Source organism: Oryzias latipes, chromosome 12, assembly GCF_002234675.1.
Source record: "Oryzias latipes chromosome 12, ASM223467v1".
Taxonomy (NCBI): Eukaryota; Metazoa; Chordata; class Actinopteri; order Beloniformes; family Adrianichthyidae; genus Oryzias; species Oryzias latipes.
The window spans coordinates 9653689-9672641 of record NC_019870.2 but is presented as its reverse complement, the minus strand read 5'-3'; the positions used below and the strand labels follow the sequence as shown (position 1 = coordinate 9672641).

The 18953-nt window shown below is 38.4% G+C and overlaps 1 protein-coding gene across 2 annotated transcripts in view; it reads right to left on the bottom strand.

Annotated features, from left to right (window-relative positions):
- The window catches only part of ctif (cap binding complex dependent translation initiation factor), a 47489-nt gene extending 33410 nt beyond the window's left edge, over window positions 1-14079 (bottom strand). For both annotated transcript variants that reach the window (XM_023961200.1, XM_023961201.1), the window contains exons 1-6: window positions 13840-14079; window positions 12449-12520; window positions 10663-10785; window positions 10442-10515; window positions 7006-7110; window positions 6783-6861 (exon numbers count right to left, since the gene is read on the bottom strand). In XM_023961200.1, the coding sequence (XP_023816968.1) occupies window positions 6783-6861; window positions 7006-7110; window positions 10442-10515; window positions 10663-10785; window positions 12449-12520; window positions 13840-14016 (630 nt within the window). In that variant the 5' untranslated portion in view covers window positions 14017-14079. The remainder of the gene's footprint in view (window positions 1-6782; window positions 6862-7005; window positions 7111-10441; window positions 10516-10662; window positions 10786-12448; window positions 12521-13839) is intronic.
- Between the last annotated feature and the right edge of the window lie 4874 nt (window positions 14080-18953).

Below are 18953 nucleotides of genomic sequence, written 5' to 3'. Positions count from 1 at the left end.
CAGATGCCATTGAAGTGCAGACTTTCAGCTTTTATTCAATGGGTTGAACAAAAAGATTGCATACAAATGTGAAAATCTAAAGCATTTTTAAACACAATCCCTTCATTTCATGGGCTCATAAGTAATTGGACAATTGAAATAACTGAAAACAAAATGGTCATTACTGATATTTGGTTGAAAAAACCCTTTGTTGGCAATGACAGCCCAAAATCTTGAACTCATGGACATCACCACATGCTGGGTTTTCTCCTTCTGAATGCTCTGCCAGGCCTTTACTGCAGCGGCTTTCAGTTACTGTTTGTTTGTGGCCATGTCTGTCTGAAGTTTAGTCTTCAACAAGTGAAATGCTGCTCATTTGGGTTAAGATCAGGTCAATTGTCCAATTACTTACCAGCACCATGAAATGAAGGGATTGTGTTTAAAAAATGCTTTAGTTTTTCAGATTTTTATGCAATCTTTTTGTTCATCCCATGGAATAAAAGCTGAAAGTCTGCACTTCAATGGCATCTGAGTTGTTTAATTTAAAATTCACTGAGGTAATGTACAGAAACTAAATTAGAAAAAATGTGTCTCTGTCCAAATATTTATGGTCTTGACTGTAGGCCCTTTAAAGGATCCATGACTTAAACGAAATAGAAGTCTATATTTAAAAAAAACATTTTATAATAGTTTGAGAACAAAATATTTTCTTTTTTAAAATGTTGGTTGAATTTCAAACTTTAAAATGAAAAAATAAAGTAAATTCTAAAACCTGCTTTGAAATCAGAGTAAACTGTTTAGAAGCACTGCTGAGTCATGAGCAGCTGATGTGCATCAAGTCATTATTCATTAGGTAAGTAAACTGTATGGGCTACAGGTCAAATAAGTAACTCTTTAAATTGCTCATTTAAAGTGAGGACAACATTTAAAGCCAATAATCATCTTAAATGATGCAGGTATTTACAAAAGCTTTGCAGAAGCAAAAAAAAGAAAGAAAAAAAACTCCACAATCAGAACACTTTCTTCATTTGGGTTACAAAAACTAACAAACCTAGTTAAATAAATATGTCAGTACCAGTTTGGCCTAGATGCAATAAAAACAGACGGGAATTGAATTCACCGATTTGGACCTTTCAACTGAAATGCTGTTTTTACACATGGCGACCTGCTCTGCAGCACGTACACGTCCAGACAGCAGGGTCAAAGTATTTAGGCTAACAATGAAGAAGAAGAATTTATCATTGTTAGAATAAAGCAGCACTGTGGTGGAAAGCTAAGCCGCAACACATTTCTTTCATTTAGAGGAAAAGAAACATCGGTTATATTAAATAAATAAAAAAGATCCCAAATCGTGTATAAAAAAAAAGGAAAAACTTAACTAAAATTAAGCCTCCTGCTTTTCTTCTGTCATGTGATCTATTGTGACTTTTTCTACATTTTTCTAGATTTTTAACTAAAAAAGACAAAAAACTGAACTATTTTTAAGCATCAAGGGGGAAGTATTACATTCCTAAGCTTCTCCCGTCATGAATGTCCTTATATCTCAACTGTTCCTCACATGGTGAGGTCTGGCAGCAGAACAGCGTCCAGTAGTGATCAAGAATGAAAGTAAGAGGTTAATAATGTGTAGGAGCCAATAAACTGCAAACACCAGGACAATAGCAGGAAGTGAGCCAATGAAGGGGGCTGCCGGTCACCATGACCTCCTGGATTTTGTTCTACTGCCCACCAACATTTGAAGGATGGAGGGGAGGAGTGAAGAACGGAAGAAGCGAAGGAGAAGGAACCCTGATGACGACGGTCAAAGAGGAATGGGGAAACGGCGTAAAGAAAGAAACCGGAGGAAGTCGTGAATGATACTGAAGACATGAAGGAGACAGAGAGGAAACCCAGAAGATAGTAGTAAATATTTATATTTGTGAGTAACTCTGAGGGAACTGACAGCTGACAGACAGACTGCCCCCCAAAACTCCCACCCGCCCTCAGTCTGTCTTCCCAACTGAAGTCCTGCTTTGCAGCACGTACACTTCCAGGCAGCGGGGTCAACCAGTCTGCAGTTTCTCAGCTTTGTTCCTCGCCACGGGCTTTGTTCACAAACCACAGAGATGGGAAGTGTCCTCAGTGACCAGCCACTTTCTCCTTCCAAGTGCTGAATTGTCTGGGGAGATCACGACAGCCCAACCTGTCCCTTATCTGACTAATATATGAACTCTGATTTAAAGCCTGCGTCCAACCATCACCTCTTAAAAATGTTCCTTTAAATAGCTGCAACACTTGAAAGCATTTCCTTTTTGATTTTCATTAAAACCTGTTTACATTTTTTTTTTATTTGTCCTTCATCATTTCAGGTGTGGTGAATGTGACAACGCTCATTTAAATACTCAGAGGAACGAGCAGATGCTATCAGACTGTTGACCCCAGCGATTAGCGTATCACTTCTAAAGTTATTCCCCCCCAAAAAATTGTGAGACACTGGAACAATTTACATGTCAGACAAGTGGTAAATTCGTTACACAAGCATAAACCAAGGGGTACTTTAAGTCTAAAGACCCATTTTAAGAAACATTCACCATTTGAGATTAACTATGTGCTTAGTGACAATGAGCATGTCAAAAAAAAAAAATTGATTCCAAAAGAAAAGAAAAGAAAAAAAACATCCGAATGTGACTGAGTATAAAAAAAACCTTTTGCTCACATTAACTGTACACAGCCATAGCCTAAACTAGAGCTGTGACGGAGTGAGATTTTTGATCACCGCGGTGATGAAGCAGTGCGGTGTCGGGACTCTTGTGACCCCCCCACCCAACACAAAATCCTCCGGCAAGGGGCCGCATCGCGCACTCAAGAACACACGCAGCTTGTAATAGAAATGAATACAATGAAAATTCCCCCAGAAGCCCTTGAAGTCTGAACACAGAACTCGCAGAAAAAGTAAAATATTAGCAAAGATGAATGTGTTCATTATAGTTCAAATCATGCACCATAATATGCAGAACTTTCACACAAAAAAAAGAGGAACATGTGGGGACGTGCGGTGATGAGTCATCACCGCGGTGATCATCTCATCGGGGTGATCATCACCGGGGTGATGCGATTATGCGGTTATACATATATGCGGTTGTCACACCCCTAGCCTAAACCAACATAATCAATGACCCAGCATGAAAGTCACAGGGAAGTCCAAAGATGATGTAACTAATAAATAGTTTTTTTTAATTCAATTGCAGAGATAAAATCTGTCATTTCAAGTCACTGCTGAAGAATAGCAGAGCAATAATGTAGCAGTGATGGCAGGCTTTAGTAAATATTTCTGACACTTTTTTTTATTAAACAGCACAGACATGATAGCTAAAACTTGCACCAAAAATCGAAGAGAGGTAATACATTTTAATAAAAGAATATCTATTTGTGTGTAAAACTTAATACAATTCAGTTTATTTATCAAGGTTTGGAATGCAATAACTTAAAAAAAAAAAGAGAGATATGAATAAATTGGGTTTCTTTTCACTAATGCCACTGTGGGAAATGACATCTCATTGGGATTTTACTAGCAATTCCAACAATGTGACATTTCTGCAGCAGAGGGTGGTGTAAGCCAGGGCTGCAGCATTTGCAACAACACTGGACAGAGCTCTGACTGTGTTGGGGTGCTGCTGAAAGGATCTTTGCATTACGTTAGCTAAGATTGACACAAAGCATGGTGTGAAAAAAAATTTAGATTCTCTTCAACTGCACAAAAATGTCACTGCAGACTTTGCAGAGAACAGCAGTAAGTGGGAAAGCAGATCAATAGTTCAGTCAGGATCTGGATGGTGACTAAGCTTGTGGATCAGGACCGCAACAGATTTAGATGAGACTTTATTGGTCAGGAATTAAACATTTTGAATTCTGAACTCCAATCTGCAGATATTTTGGGCACAAAGTAGAATTAAAATAAATAATGATATGAAAGAAGAATGAATGTAGCATCAGAGCCTGTGATTTTGTGTGGTAGAGCTTTAGACATAAACTTCCACAGACACTCAGCGGCATGAGACCAGTAGAGAAAGGAAAACCAGGTTCCCGCGGTAATGTCTCCGACTGACTGTGTCCCATTGTCAGCATATTTCCGATCCGAAGCACTGCAGACAAACTCAGTTGACCCTTTCTTACTTTTGGCCGTGCATGAATGAAAGGAAACTGCAGCTTTGGTTCAGGCCTATACAATAAGTCAGACGTCTTAGTGACTCAGGTAGACCATCTAGGCCAGAACGTGATTAAAAGGAGATTTCTGCTCAGTTCAAAGGCCATGAAGGGAAGGAAAAAGGACGACGCGGGAGCTCAAACGCTGGAAAAGGGAGGACATGGCTGGGAATAGAATGCATGAGGAGAGCAGTGTGACGGGATTCACGTACAACGAACTCATTCCAATAAATCACAATTCACCCAGGAAAGAGAACAATGTTCGCATCCTGCAATGTCTTAACAGGTATAGAATACATTACACTGTGGTCTCATAGGCACTATATATGGAAATGATGCATCACATGTGTAATTCATAAAGCTTTTTTTGTCTTTATTATCACCAGTGGTGGTAATACTCCAGTCTCGAGACTTGACTACAATGAGACTCGAGTCTCAACTCTAAGACTTGAATTGCTTGGTAAGAGACTGCACTTGAATTTGACTTTGTATTTTTGACTTGAGACCAAGGATTTAAAAAGATTTGACCTTCTATTAATGTATGATTTGGAATTATTTAGGAATTTATTTAAGATTTAAAAATATATATCTAAAAATTGAAATTGACTTGAATTTAATTGGGTGGTTGAACATTGCAACATTTGACCTTTACTCAACCAGGATATTCTTATTGTAAGGGAGTCCTGGGCAAGACGCAGGCACAGCCAGTTAAAAAAATCAGACAAATATCACATTAGTGCTCCAAAATGACTTAGCTTCATCTATAACTGAAAAAGAATGTGAATGCAGCAGACCTTGGTTGTTTTGGATGGGCTTCGATAAGAATGATGCTTCACCTCAGTCCTTTTTAGTTAATGTTGAAAGTAGAAAAAAACAAACAAATAAACTTCAAAAGTTAACTTCAGCTGCCATATGAATGTGTCATTTTGCTAACTTATATGGCAGTAAAGCTAATCTGTTCTTAAACTAACCAAGAATGAGCTGGACATTGTAAAAAGATATAACATAAAGGATATTTATAGCTTTATTTACGAAGCCATGCTGTTTATGATTTATGTGTGATAAGTTTTCTAACAAAGACCACTGTCCCAGTTATGTCACACGTGGATGTAGAAAAGACTACTTGTTTTTTTTAGCTGAAACATTCATGTATCCACATAAAAAACACCAGAAATGGTTATTTAAGTCTATGCTTCCACATTTTCAGGGGCTATTTTTATTTCAATATAAAATAGTATATATATATGTATCATTTTATAAATATATAATACAGTCTGAACTTTTAAATGGTAGGTGGGGAGTGTTTAGGATGCACTTTTCCACCTTCTTGTAAGGTCCAAATCGCTTAACAAACAATCAAAACTCCGTTTTAAGGAGGCAGGATTCACTGCCATGCAAGACGCTAATCAGGCCACTGGGAGCAATGTGGGGATTTAGTGTCTTGCCCACGCATGGACAGGCAGAGAAGGAATCAAACCTGTGATCAGAGGTAGACTGCTTTACCTCTGCCCCACAGTCTACAGTATTCTCTCCGTATTTGTGGTGATAAGGGACCAGAGACAACTGCAAGTACGGAAACCCCCCAACCACTGAGGCCAAAGAATGTCCGTCACGATCTTTACTCATTAATAACCCTTCTGATGTTTTGTAAAACATTGAATAAAGAACACCTGAATATTGCTCAACATAGAGTTTTTTTTATATTATTTATTTAGAGCACTGGGCTGCACCGTAGCGCACCTTATAACCCACATTAGGAGAGTCACTCTGTCCCTTAAAACCAGGAGCCCGTGCTTCCTCCTTCAGTTAAGTTCAGGAGAGGCCGATTTTATCAATCATTCATTCATCCAGACGATAATTATTCTCAGGATATTTTCCGGACAAACCTGGGTCAGCTGATGCCATTCCTTCATGGAGGGGCACAAACTCCATTCAATATCCGGTGCAAGCAACTGTTGTTCGCTGTGAAATATTTGTTTTCTTTTTTTCCCCTTTTCTTTAGAAGCCAGCAGGGAAGCCGACGGGCCGGCGTGCGTTTTGTATCCGCTCCCCTCCCCTAAGAAATTCCCGCAGCACCTCCCTCAGATGCAAAAGTCTCATACAAGCATCCTGAGCTGTCTGAGCCTTTGTGATTAACGGGAGGAGTCCCGTGACTTAAGAAAAAAAATCCCTGAATACGTGAAACTGCGAATATTTAAACGCGAATAAGCGGGAGAACACTAATCTAAACTCTGAACGATTTGTCTCCTCCAGTGAAATAGCATTGTTTTTCTTGACAGCTACTGAAATCCTGCAGTAACAGAACATTTCAGCTGCTGCTAAAACTACAGCCAACAAAAGGTCACCTCTTTTACTGGCTTCTAAAATCAGTTTCACCAGTTATTCTGAAGCAGCAGCATACTGCTTACCATGGAACAGCATGGAATATGCTGTTCCATTTTCAGTGCTGCTTCAGGGAGCATTACCTCCATTACACCACTAGAGGTCACTCTCCAACAGCTAGTAAAATATTCAGTGCCAAATCCTTGTCCTTAACCAAAATTACTGACCATATGATACCTAATAAACTTAATAAAACAAGAAAAAAATAGAAATCATGAAGCAATTTTTGTCCAACTTACAGAGCACAGATGAGGAAGGAACCTCTCAATGTCATTCATGTCTATGCCATCCTCTTCCACAAACTTGTTTTTGTTCATCCTGGAGATGAAAGGAGCGCGAAAAAAGGAAATCAGTGAATCAGGGGTTCAAATCATTTTAATATTAATATGCTGTTCCATGTTCAAACTATACTTTGAACATGATCCAAACTGTACAGATAAAGTGGATCAAGTAGTGCCTCACCCCTCTCTGTCAATGTGTGGCAGGTGCTTCGGCGTGCCTCTCAAGTGTTTCCTGTGGAAATGGCTGAAGTCCAGCTTTTCTGGCTGCACATCCCAACCTGCACCTCTGGAACACGGAAACCATGATGATTAGAGACGCTACAGCCTCTTAAAAACATATGGGGCTTAAATAGTAAAATCCTTGCAGAAAAATTCAGTTACATTAAGACGATTCAGAGTTTACTGTAAATTCTTTATTTGAACGTGAATAATGGAAGTGGGTATTGAAATTAAAGAGTCTTGGTTCACCTCTTTGGTCCAAATTATCTGTGGGATTTATATTTTTTGATTAGTTCGGCATGTATCTTCATTGAAATTTTGCAAGTGGACAAATGTTTGTAAGTGGAAGCATGTGTATGGCAAAGTTTTTTAACTAGTGCCTGTTCAGGAGTTTGAAACCACACGCTTCCATTTATTTGTTAAAAGGATGATACGCCAGCGTTTGTGTTTGCTCCAGTAGCTGCACGTTGTGCGACCATGAGTTGTTATTGCTATAGGTGAAATGGGTGAGTGGTGTGTGTGTGTGGGGGGGGGGTTTAAAAATACAAAAACAGTTTTATTTAATATTTTGTTTATGTATTTATTAGTGTACAGTACTTTGTGTTACCATGTGTGAACAGTAGGGTGGTCCTTCCAGAGGGCTAAATTTTCAAATTAATATTTTTTCAGCTCCAACCCCTGAAATCTGTTGGAATAGCTGAAAATACTCTCCTTGTAAATTTTTTTCCAATTCCAACAACGTTTACCCCTCCCTCAATGAGACTGGTATGGTGCCTCAGCAGAAGAGTAAGGAGAACTAAGCTGGCTGCCAATAGATGGGCTTAGCAGTCTCAGAGTGAACACTAACAAATGTTTGGGACAGAGACTGTAGATTGGATATGGAATATGAATATCGCCTTTTTAAGAATTTTTTTTCACATTTAGAACAAACAGGAATACAAGCATACTCAGTTATATAATGGATGTTTTGAATGTTTACAATTTTCATCATCATTAATATTTGTTCTTTTTCATACATGTAGAATTGTAGATTAAATTGTTTGAGATCAGTTCTGATGTTAAAACTTTCATTTTAATTCTAATTTTAATTGTTATGTTGTTTTTATTCTTTGACAATGCGCACCCATAGGGGCCGAAGGGGAAAACTTCTAGGTCACTGAGGGAGGGGTAAATATTGTCCAATTGAGAGAAAAATTCCCAAGGAGAGTTTTTTTCAGCTAATCCAACCAACTTCATGGGTTGGAGCTTAGAATTTCCAATTTCCACTTTTAAGGACAACCCTAATGAACAGTGATATACAAAGAACGATTAATATGAATTGATGTGCGTCAGCCCGAATATGAAGGATGCATTCAATTCAATTTTATTTATATAGCCCAATATCACATCACAGTTGTCTCAACGGGTTGCGTGGCATCTCCTCCTTGCTCCAGGTTTGACAGCTTGTGGCTTTCAGCTACATTAACATTTTGGTTCTAAAAAAGGTTGATGACAGTTGAAGTTGGGCCAGACTGAGGCTAGTTTATATTCACATAGTAAGCAAAGCGCACCAGAGCCCTTTCAGAAGCAGACCATCCATTCCACTTGTTTGGTCCAGACCAGAGTTCGGCCTTATTTAGTGAGCAAATGCTGGTCTATTTTAATCAAATAGACAAGGTGGGTGTGAATATACGCCACGCTCACTTGTATTACTCTGAACTGTTTTAATGGTTGTGTGTTTTCTGCGTGCAGCAGGAAACAGTATAACATTTAAATATTCAGATATATCATCATAGTTTGTCGCTTGATTAAAAAATGAATGAATGAGCTTCTCAATCTAGATCCACACAGCTTAATTAGGAGTGCAGAAACAATTAAATTAAAACCATCAGTGTCTGGTAAGGACAGAGCTGCTTACATAATCCCACGGTGCAGGTTGAATAACTTCAGCCTGTCTTCAGCTGTGCCAACGTGGCTGGTACTCAGTGAAGCCGCTAAGTACAGTCAGAACCATACATATTTGGACAGAGACACATTCTAGTTTCTGTACATTACCACAGTGAATTTTAAATAAAACAACTCAGATGCCATTGAAGTGCAGACTTTCAGCTTTTATTCCATGGGTTAAAGAAAAAGATTGCATAAAAATGTGAAAAACTAAAGCATTTTTTTAAACACAATCCTTCATTTCATGGACTCGTCAGTAATTGGACAATTGACTTCCATGCTATTGAATGGGCAGGTGTGGGAAATTCCCTTGTTATGTCATTATGAGTGAAGCAGATAAAAGGCCTGGAGTTGATTAGAGGACTCGTGCTTGCATTTAGAAGATTTTGCTGTGAACAGACAACATGCAGTCAAAGGAGCTCTCCATGCAGGTGAAAGGAGCCATCATTAAGCTGAGAAAACAGAAAAAAACCATGCCAGAAATTGCTACAGTATTAGGAGGGTAAAAATCAACAGTGTGGTACATCCTGAGAAAGAAAGAAAGCACTGGTGAACTCAGCAACGCAAAAAGACCTGGACGTCCACGGAAGACAACAGTGGACTTGATCTTAACCCAAATGAGCAGCATTTCACTTGTTGAAGACTAAACTTCAGACAGAAAGGCCCACAAACAAACAGCAACTGAAAGCCGCTGCAGTGAAGGCCTGATAGAGCATTCAGAAGGAGAAAACCCAGCATCTGGTGACGTCCATGAGTTCAAGACTTCAGCCTGTCATTGCCAACAAAGGGTTTTCCACCATTTTGTTTTCAGTTATTTCATTTGTCCAATTCCTTACGAGCCCATGAAATAAATGAAGGGATTGAGTTTAAAAAATGCTTTAGTTTTACACATTTCTATGCAATCTTTTTGTTCAACCCATGGAATAAAAGCTGAAAGTCTGCACTTCAATGGCATCTGAGTTGTTTTGTTTAAAATTCACTGTGGTAATGTACAGAGACTAAATAAGAAAGAATGTGTCTCTGTCCAAATATTTATGGTCTTGACTTTAGATTTTACTATATCAAACCTATCAACCCTTTACAATATTAAGTGTCTTGCTGTTTTTTTAAATAAATTATTTTTTACATTAAAGATCAATTTTTCATAAAAATTGTTTGACTTTTTTTTCAATAAAACTTTTTGTGACCAACATTTTCAGAGGAGGCAGTGAAGCTGGTTAAATATCAGAGCAAACATGTTGAAATATCGGGTTTTAGCCTGAAAACTGGTATGGAATAAGAAAAGCAAAGTTTGGTTTGAAAGATTATTTAGGAAAAACAGAGAGGATTGTAAACACTAAGCTTTAAAGCATGAGACTGACTAGCAAAAGCTGTGAGACAGCATCTACATTTGCAACATGACTCACCGGAAACTATGTATGGAATCCAAAACTAGCAGACACAAAAAAGGTGTGAGACACTAAGACGCATACCCGCGTGAGTCCATTGTGTTGGCGGCCCAAATGTCTGTTCCCAGGATGTCAAAGGAGCCATCTTTGTTCCCGTTCTAGACAAAAACAAAGATGACAAATTCACACCATATTTCAGTTTCAATTTGTGTTTTTTCTTTTCCTAATAAAGTGGACATTTGCACGATGCCAGAGGAGAACACTCAAAACTGCTAATGAAAGCACACAGGCACATCTTTCACTACCTTAGCAGGAGCTTTGAACTGGTTATTCCGGCCTCTGCTGCCAGAACGGGAGCCTGACCCCTGTCTGGACCCTGAACTAGGCCTAGAGCCAGTACTGCCATTGCTGCTGTGCTCCCACTCGTCCTGCAGTTTAAAGGGGAGGAAAGCAGAAAATGCAGAGACTATGATATACTGAACATTTATAAAAGACATGACAGTCCGGAGGTTGTGTCAAACTAAGAAAAACAAATTGAGAAAAATCTTAATTTAACTTGTAAGTCAAATCAGGTTACAGCTTAGCCTTAATATTTGCCTTTAGGCAAGAATTCATAGTTTCACTCAAACCAATGAACTGGCAGTTTCTGCCCCTTTGGTTGGTTGTGAGCTTCATTAAAACTGCATCAAGTCAACATAATGTCAGAGTGCATATTGCTCAGCTGTTATCTACCTATCCAACAGTCTGAATGTTGAGTTGAAATAATAGTTGGAGTCTCTTTTTCTTTATGTAGCTTGTGAAGTATAAATGTTTTGGCGACCAGAAATTTCAAATTAGCACAAAAATATGATATTTGATAATACTCTAAAGATTTAATACAATATAAAAGTAAGCTGTTCGACATATGTTTCATTCCCAAAATAACTGCACTTAGTGTTGTGTGTTGTGACTTATTTACAGTTTAAATTACAATGTTAGACAACATTTAGAATGAATGTGTTGTTAAAAATGACAAGAATAACCTTATCCTGAAAAACTGGACATGTTTTTATTTTGAAGGGGACTTTTAAGAACTGTACAGATTCTAATCCAGGGGTGGGGACGGAGCTTAGACTCACCACTTGCGATTCCAGACTCACAACAAAGAAAAGTCTATTCAAGGTTGTAGAAAATGGACAAAAGACCAAAGGAAACATCACGCTCATAAATAATTAAATAAATATCCTGACATCATTTTGAATCAATACAAGTATCGCCAAATGAACTATCGCAACGTGCCCGCACCTTTGTGGGCACGTTAACACATACAGGTCAAACATGCATGCTAGTGTGGGTTTAAAAAAGGCAGCGGGAGCAAAACTGTGTTGGTTGTGATTTATTTTTTATTTTTTTAAGTCATCAATCAGCATTAATTAAAAAAGGGCTGAATATGTTGATATCTGTTTCCTGATTTGTTGTCATTGTTGATAATTATTGACAGAAATCATTAAAGTGATGAATCTTTTCACATATGAGTATCATTAATCATTATAAATAAATAACTAAAGGCAAACTGGGCAAATTTGTTATTTCAGGAGCCCTGGTAGGCCTTTGTATGACTTAGTACCCATGATGGAGCTCTTAGTATCAAAAAGGTTGGTGACCCCTGCTCTAGGGTGTAACCTGCCTTTGCCCTAAAATAGACAACCCTGGGACCCTGTACAGGTAAAAGCAGGTTTACATCATGGATGAATACCATTGGCTGTTTTTCAATCCCACTTTATTAGGAGGCCCTTAGACCACATTTAGCAGAATTTATCTAACTTTTCTAATGTATAAACTGTGTATTGTATGTTTTTATCCAGTCATTACCTAAAAAATAAATATGGGTTTGGAAAACATAAATTCCTTATGAGCTCATTTTACTTTTACAAATACCAGGGTGTTTGATCTGAGTTCAATTTTTTAATATTTCGCTTTTGTGAGTGTTGGGTTACAAAACACAAATCCATCCTTTCTTTTCAGGGGGAAATTCTTTTTATAAAATATATTTTATAAAAAAAGGTGAAACCATCTCACAGGAAAATTACTGAATATGGCAAAAATCCTTACAGGTTTAGAGGAGCCTCTTCCTTGTGATGATGTCCAGCTTCCGTCTCTTTTGTCAAAGCAGTCTTCAGTCCACTGAAATGTAGAAATGTGGATTATTTATCTGCTTTTTTAAAGAGCTCACTGACTCAAATTGCAGCTCAAGACTAAATAATAAATTTGTTTTTATGTGTACTTTAGAGTTCTATCTATATAATTAACCCATCACAATGCTTCAATGAATAAACCAGATTTTTTGTTATACAACACAGGATATCCCACAGACAGTTCTTCATAGTCCCATTGGCTCAATAACTCAGTGTTCTTTTCTTTACTCTGCAATCTGCAGAGTCAATGTTTACATTAGAATTTTTGGCATATAATAACTAGTGTTCCTCTTTTTTTCCTTTCTTTCCCATAATATGCATCAGTAGTGAAGTGGTTTTTTGTTTTGTTTGTTTGTTTGGAGTTAAAGGCTTTGTGCCCTTTCCCATGGGCAGGTTAAACAGACCGCCTTCCTGAGTCTGGCTCTGCTGGAGTCCTTTCCAGAAATAAAGAAGTTCTTAACTGCCACACGCTAAAATACAGGGACATTTTGTGGGATCCAGCTTAGCTTTATGCTTTGTACAAAGTTGGCTTTTTTTATTAAGCTGAAATTGACCATTTTGTTTGTGTGACTTAACGCACATCTTAGTCACATGCACCCGTACGTAGTTAACTCATATGTAGGCCTGCACGATATATCGCAAATTTATCGTTATCGCAACAGCAAGCTGTGCAATTTGCATACCGCAAAAGATGACAAAAATCGCAATAAATGGTTACCTTAAATATGCTAAAATAAACTCATGGCAGCTTGAAATATTGAACAAATGAAATAAATCCCTTTGTGCATTTAACCAATCGGAAAGACCCGTTTACGTTGTTGATCAATCAGATGAGCCCTTTTATGTTTGATGTTTGCCTCCTATGTCGACAAGGGTCATTTGGAGTATAATTTTTTAACTGTTGCAGTGAAATGGAAATTATGTTTTTGGTTGTTTTGCTATTTGTTTATATACCGCAAATTATATCGTTATCGCAATATTAATCACCAATATCGCGAGTTTTCCTCATATCGTGCAGCCCTACTCAAATGTATTATGAAGTAGTTGTAAGAATAAAGTGAGTAGCCCATTCTCATGACCTACAGGTGATGCTGTCGTATGGTGTCCTTACGCTGCGTTCTAGTTGTTAATAAACTGTCTTCTTCCTGACAGATTTGCCCATTTTTCACCTGTAGACAACACGTGTCCAGCCGTACGGGCAGTTGTGACTAAGGAATCAACGTCAGCTTGTTACAACAACATAAGTAGCCCTTTAACTCAGCCTGCAAACACACACAACACTCTGTTTACATAATAAAACTAACTAACCTGTGGCATTTTGTCACCACTGTCCAAGTCCAGCTCTCCATCTGCCTTGTCTCCCAGAAGCCCCTGCACCTGATACTCTAGCACGTAGCTGTCGATGAAACGCTCCAGCTCCTCGATCTCCTGTGAGCGTGTGCTTCCTGCCTCAGATGATGCAGATGCCACTGAGGAATTCTCCATGTCAGCCACTGCTGTGACTGGAGAGGGGGGGCAGGGGGGGGGGGGGGGGGCAAAGGGGAGAGAAATGTGACCTGTGTGAAAAGTAAGCAGAAGAGAAAAAAATGTATCAGTATGATCAAATGAAAAGTCTATGTCCCAATTTCCTCCCTACTCCCTAACCCCCAAACTGAGAGGTAGATATATCTGCAGATCATCGGCGTAACAATGAAAAGAGAGATCATGCCGTGCAATGGCAGCAAATATAAAGACCGAGGATAGAACCTTGTGGAACCCCACAGGACAGAGGAGGCCTCACCAGTCCTGACTGAAAAACTTCTCCCAGTTAAATAGGATTTAAAGCAGTCAAGTGCAGTGTCGCGAATGCCGATGTGATGTTCTAGCTGAGACAAAGGACTGTATGGCCCGCCGTGTCAAAAGCTACAGTCAAGTCCAACAGCACAAGAGAAGCAGGTTGCTTGGCATCAACAGACATGGTAATGTCATTGTGGACCTATGCCAAGATCTAAAACCTGACTGAAACTTCTCAAAAATAAAAGTGCATTCTAAAAAGGAATGCAACTGATTCAAAACAACTTTTTCTAATCATTTATATAAAAAAAGACGAATGGGAAACGTCTAACATTAGATAAAACAGAGGTGTCAAGGGGAAGTTTTTTTAAGAAGAGGCTTAACCAAAGCATGTTTAAAAGCGTATGGAAGAACTCCAGAGCTTAAAAAAAGTGTGAATTCAATTCAAAAGTCCAGGCCCTACAATATAGAAAGCTTTCTTTAGAATTTTAGCAGTAATCACAACAAGACAGCAGTTTGTGACATCGTATTTCAAAAATACAAACAAATAGATAAATACTGGTCACTCCCAATAGTTCAATGTTCTTCTTAGGGAGGAAAAGATGCCAGAGACGGTGGAAGTGTCTTTGGTTGTCCCATAGCAGAAGTCTCCAGATTATTTACAAAATGTTTAGTAGAGTGAAGCAATCATACATGAGTAGTGATGTCACTTCAACAAACAATAAAAAATAAATAAAAAACAGGATGAAGAGCAGAGGTTGATGGCCTGCCACATACAATGGTGCCATCTTGCTCTACATACAAAGCGTAGAGCAAGATTTATAACACCAAATTCTCCAAGCAGGTGTCCTACACTTTGGTTTATTTTTTCTTAACTACAGTCCAAGAATAAAATTAATTAAAAAAAATAAAACAGCAGGGCACTCAGGTTACTCAGTTAGTATAAATCTAGACTTTTAAAAGTTGGACCTCTGGCCAAACTAAACCATATTTCATAATATAAACAACTTTATTACCTGCCTTAGTTTGTTTGTGTACCTGTTCCTTGCTGTCTTTCTTCTGTCAGAGTTGTGTGTGATAACATGACCCCAAGCCAACAGCGAAGCTGCTTCCCGCCTGCCTGTCTATTACTACTAAGCTCCTTTACATCCTGGGTTGATCACTAGCCATGCAAAGAGGATTTATGGCTGGAACAGGCAGAATAGTATCTGCTGAGCCCTGGGGACTCACTGGGGAGCCCTGTGCTTCTGCAGCCAACACGTCACCAACACAAGGTCCCTTTAACGCCTTTATTTTGGTTCAAGCTGCAGCTCCATTAGCAAACTTATTGAAAGCAGGAGGCGTAACTTCACAACTTTCCGCAGACTTTTTTATTTTATAAAAAACTTGCTTTGCTTACGTTTTCAAAAAGAGAAGAAAAAAAATGGCATTCTTGCAAAAAAAAATTTTTAAATATTAAGAGAAAATCATTCCAATCCGCTCATAAACCCATAAGTCTAAGGGAAATCATCCATTTATAAAATAGACTCAAAGTTCTAAAACTCATTACTTTTTCTAGTCAAAGGAAATAAATTTTGTTCAAACAGTACTTTAGCCTTAAAAGCTGCCATTATCTTTATGTACATTAAAAGGACAAAAGCATACTGGTAATCTCTTAACTTGTGAATATGTCCTATAGTAATTTATAATCTGACCTGGGGTCACAATTGTAATCTGGCAATGTCAATAGAACTGTCTAGCTCTTGTATAAACAAACAAAGATTTGGTACGAAGAAATGTAAAAAAAAAAAAAAAAAATTTTAAAGTTAAAGTTAATGTTCCATTATATGTCACACACCTAGCTGAGTGAAATTTGTTCTGTGCATTTGACCAATCCCCTGGGGGAGCGATGAGCTGCAGACACAGCCGCGCTCGGGTAACATTTGGTGGCTTACCTCCCTATCCAACCCCTTCATGCCGAGTGTCAAGCAGGTTATGCATTGGGTCCCATTTTTAGAGTCTTTGGTATGACTCGGCCTGGATTTAAACTTACGACCTTCCAGTCACAGGGCGGACACTCTACCAAAAGGCCACTGAACTGATCATTTGACATCCTGAATTGATGGAGTTATAATAAAACCAGTAGAAAGAGTGAATAAACGGGAAACAAGATGACTACTGTTATCAACTGTTCCCTGCTAAAACCTATTCACTTTATTATAACACTTAATGCTTTGATCATGCTATGACGCATCCACTAGTTAGCAGATATTGTTCAATTTCTCCGGCTTTTTGAGATGTAAAGATAAAAAAAAAAAATCAGAGTACGTAGGCTTAAATATTTTCAAGAAGACATTCAAAAGGTTCAACCAGAGACATTGGAAACAAAACCCAACAGAATCAGGTTTAGAATCACTTAGTCGCTGGGATAAATGGGAAAGATGCTGGATTTACAAAGTGTGGAGTCGACCATAGAAGTGAGCCAAGAATTAACAGTTCTGAACTCTTTAAAGTCAGAGATGCTTCAGTGAGAAAAATTTCAGTGACTGGTACTCAGTTGTGAGAGGGACCATTGGTATGGAGTAAGCCTGCCCACACGCCCCACCATCCCTTTCTTAAGACTCTTTCCCCAGGAGCATACAGCCCCTCCCACCTCCAACCGTCACTGCAACAAGGTTTTTCCAACAGCATTTTTTCCATCATGATTTTTATACAGAAATACTAATAAACACAATTTTAAACTTAATTTTCTTTACATCCTCCATCATCGGATAAATGCCACTGGAACACATTAAAAACACCAAAACCACAATTTTCATTGGAGTGAGTCTTTAATCTCTTTTGTTAGGGGTGCAGCGGATCACAAAACTGACAGTTCGGATCGAGTCACAGTTTGAGGGTCATAGTTTCGTATCATCTTTTGGATCAGTAAAAAGGAAAAGAAAAAAAAATAGGGGAAAAAAAACAAAATAAAAGCCTAAAGTAATTTAAACAAAGTAGTTTAAACGCATATATAACAATAACCTATTTTAACTCAATATATTCCTATACATAAAAAATACTCAAGATGCCCATATAAGCAAAGTGCATTACTTTGTTTTGCATCTTGAGGAAAAACAAAGTATTTAAAGAAAAGAAACAGTAAGAGAAGCAGGGGATGTCAGAGTTTATAACTTTACATTCTTTCACTGTGACCCCTGCTACTATAAAACCCCTCCCACTAGGAACAGACAGAGCAGTGGCTTTCTCCTGCTGCTGTGCCGGGAGGCTAAAAGCTGTTTGCATGACTATGTCCACTTGATTCATTTAAGTAAAAACTGTATGCTTTTAATGAATTAGCTTACTGTCCTTGCTGCCAAAAACCTGTAGTAGTGTATAAATAGAAAATTACAAAAGTTACATATGAAAGTTTTTTTTATTTATTTATTTTTTTACTGTGGACTGCCAGTCAGAAGGGCATCAATGACTGAAGCACACCGTTTGTAATTGCAGTTGTCTCATTGCGAGAGTTGTTGGATTCAGTTTGATAGATCCGTCACAATCATTTTATCTCCAGTTTGAATGAATGAAGATGCATTCAATGACAGTAGCCTGAATGTAACACTCAGTTAACAGATGCATATTGGAAGTGGCTGCTTGCCAGTTAGATGTCCTACTCTTCTCCTTGACGTGTAGTATTGAGTTACTGCCGCAAGGAAAGAAATCCACACAAAAAAGGTCATTGATTTTTAGACAAACAAAACAAACAAGATAGATATGTGTACATTTTAAACTGTCTGTACTGCAGAAACACAGAATTATCCTAAAAATAGGATTTAAAGACCATCGTCTCTCACAGAACATTGTTCAAATGTTTATTAGGCCACTTTTAGCCTAAATAATACTTCCGTCTGAATGGTTTTCTTCAGCTCCCGAGTTTCTTTGCTGGGAAGAAAAGACCTTCTGTTCTAAAATAACACCAACCAGATTTGTGGAGTAAAGAGACTGGGAGGAGATTAAAGTGATCCAGACAAAAAAAAAGTCACCTGGATAAGATGGAAAGAGGAAAGTGGGATATCCTGTGTGTTTAGGAGACCAGACGGAAAGGGAGGGAGGCCTTTAAATTGAGAGAAGGGTTTTAGCATGGTGTAGATGGAAAGAAGAACAGAGTAGGACTGATCCTGAACAAGGAGTTTGCCAGTAATATTCTGGAGGTTAATAGTGTCAGGTCAAGTTATGAGTCTGAAGCTGGAAGTTAACGGTGTGATGGTGAATATCGTCAGTGATTATAGCCTCCAGGTAGGATGTGAGCTTCATTAGAAGAAGAAAGTCTGGAGGGAGGTTGATTTAGGGGAAAAAAAAGAGTGGTGACTGGGACAGATTTCAACAAAGATGGGGGAGAACAGATGGATATAATGTATAAGTTTGGTGTTCAGGACAAACATGCAGAATGACAGATGGTGAAATAACAGAGGTGAACACATCTTTCCAGAAAAGAGAAAATGTGTAGTGATATAAGAGTGGTGGGAGGAGCTCACCAGTTGATTACATCTTGAGCAGACGCTATAATCTGAAAAAGATCAGCAACTACAAAATTGTAGCAGAGAGAATGTAGCCAGACGGCATAAAATGGTGGTGTGAGGAGGACGTCAGGACTAGTAGAGAGGAAGAGGAAAAGTGTCAGAAGAAAG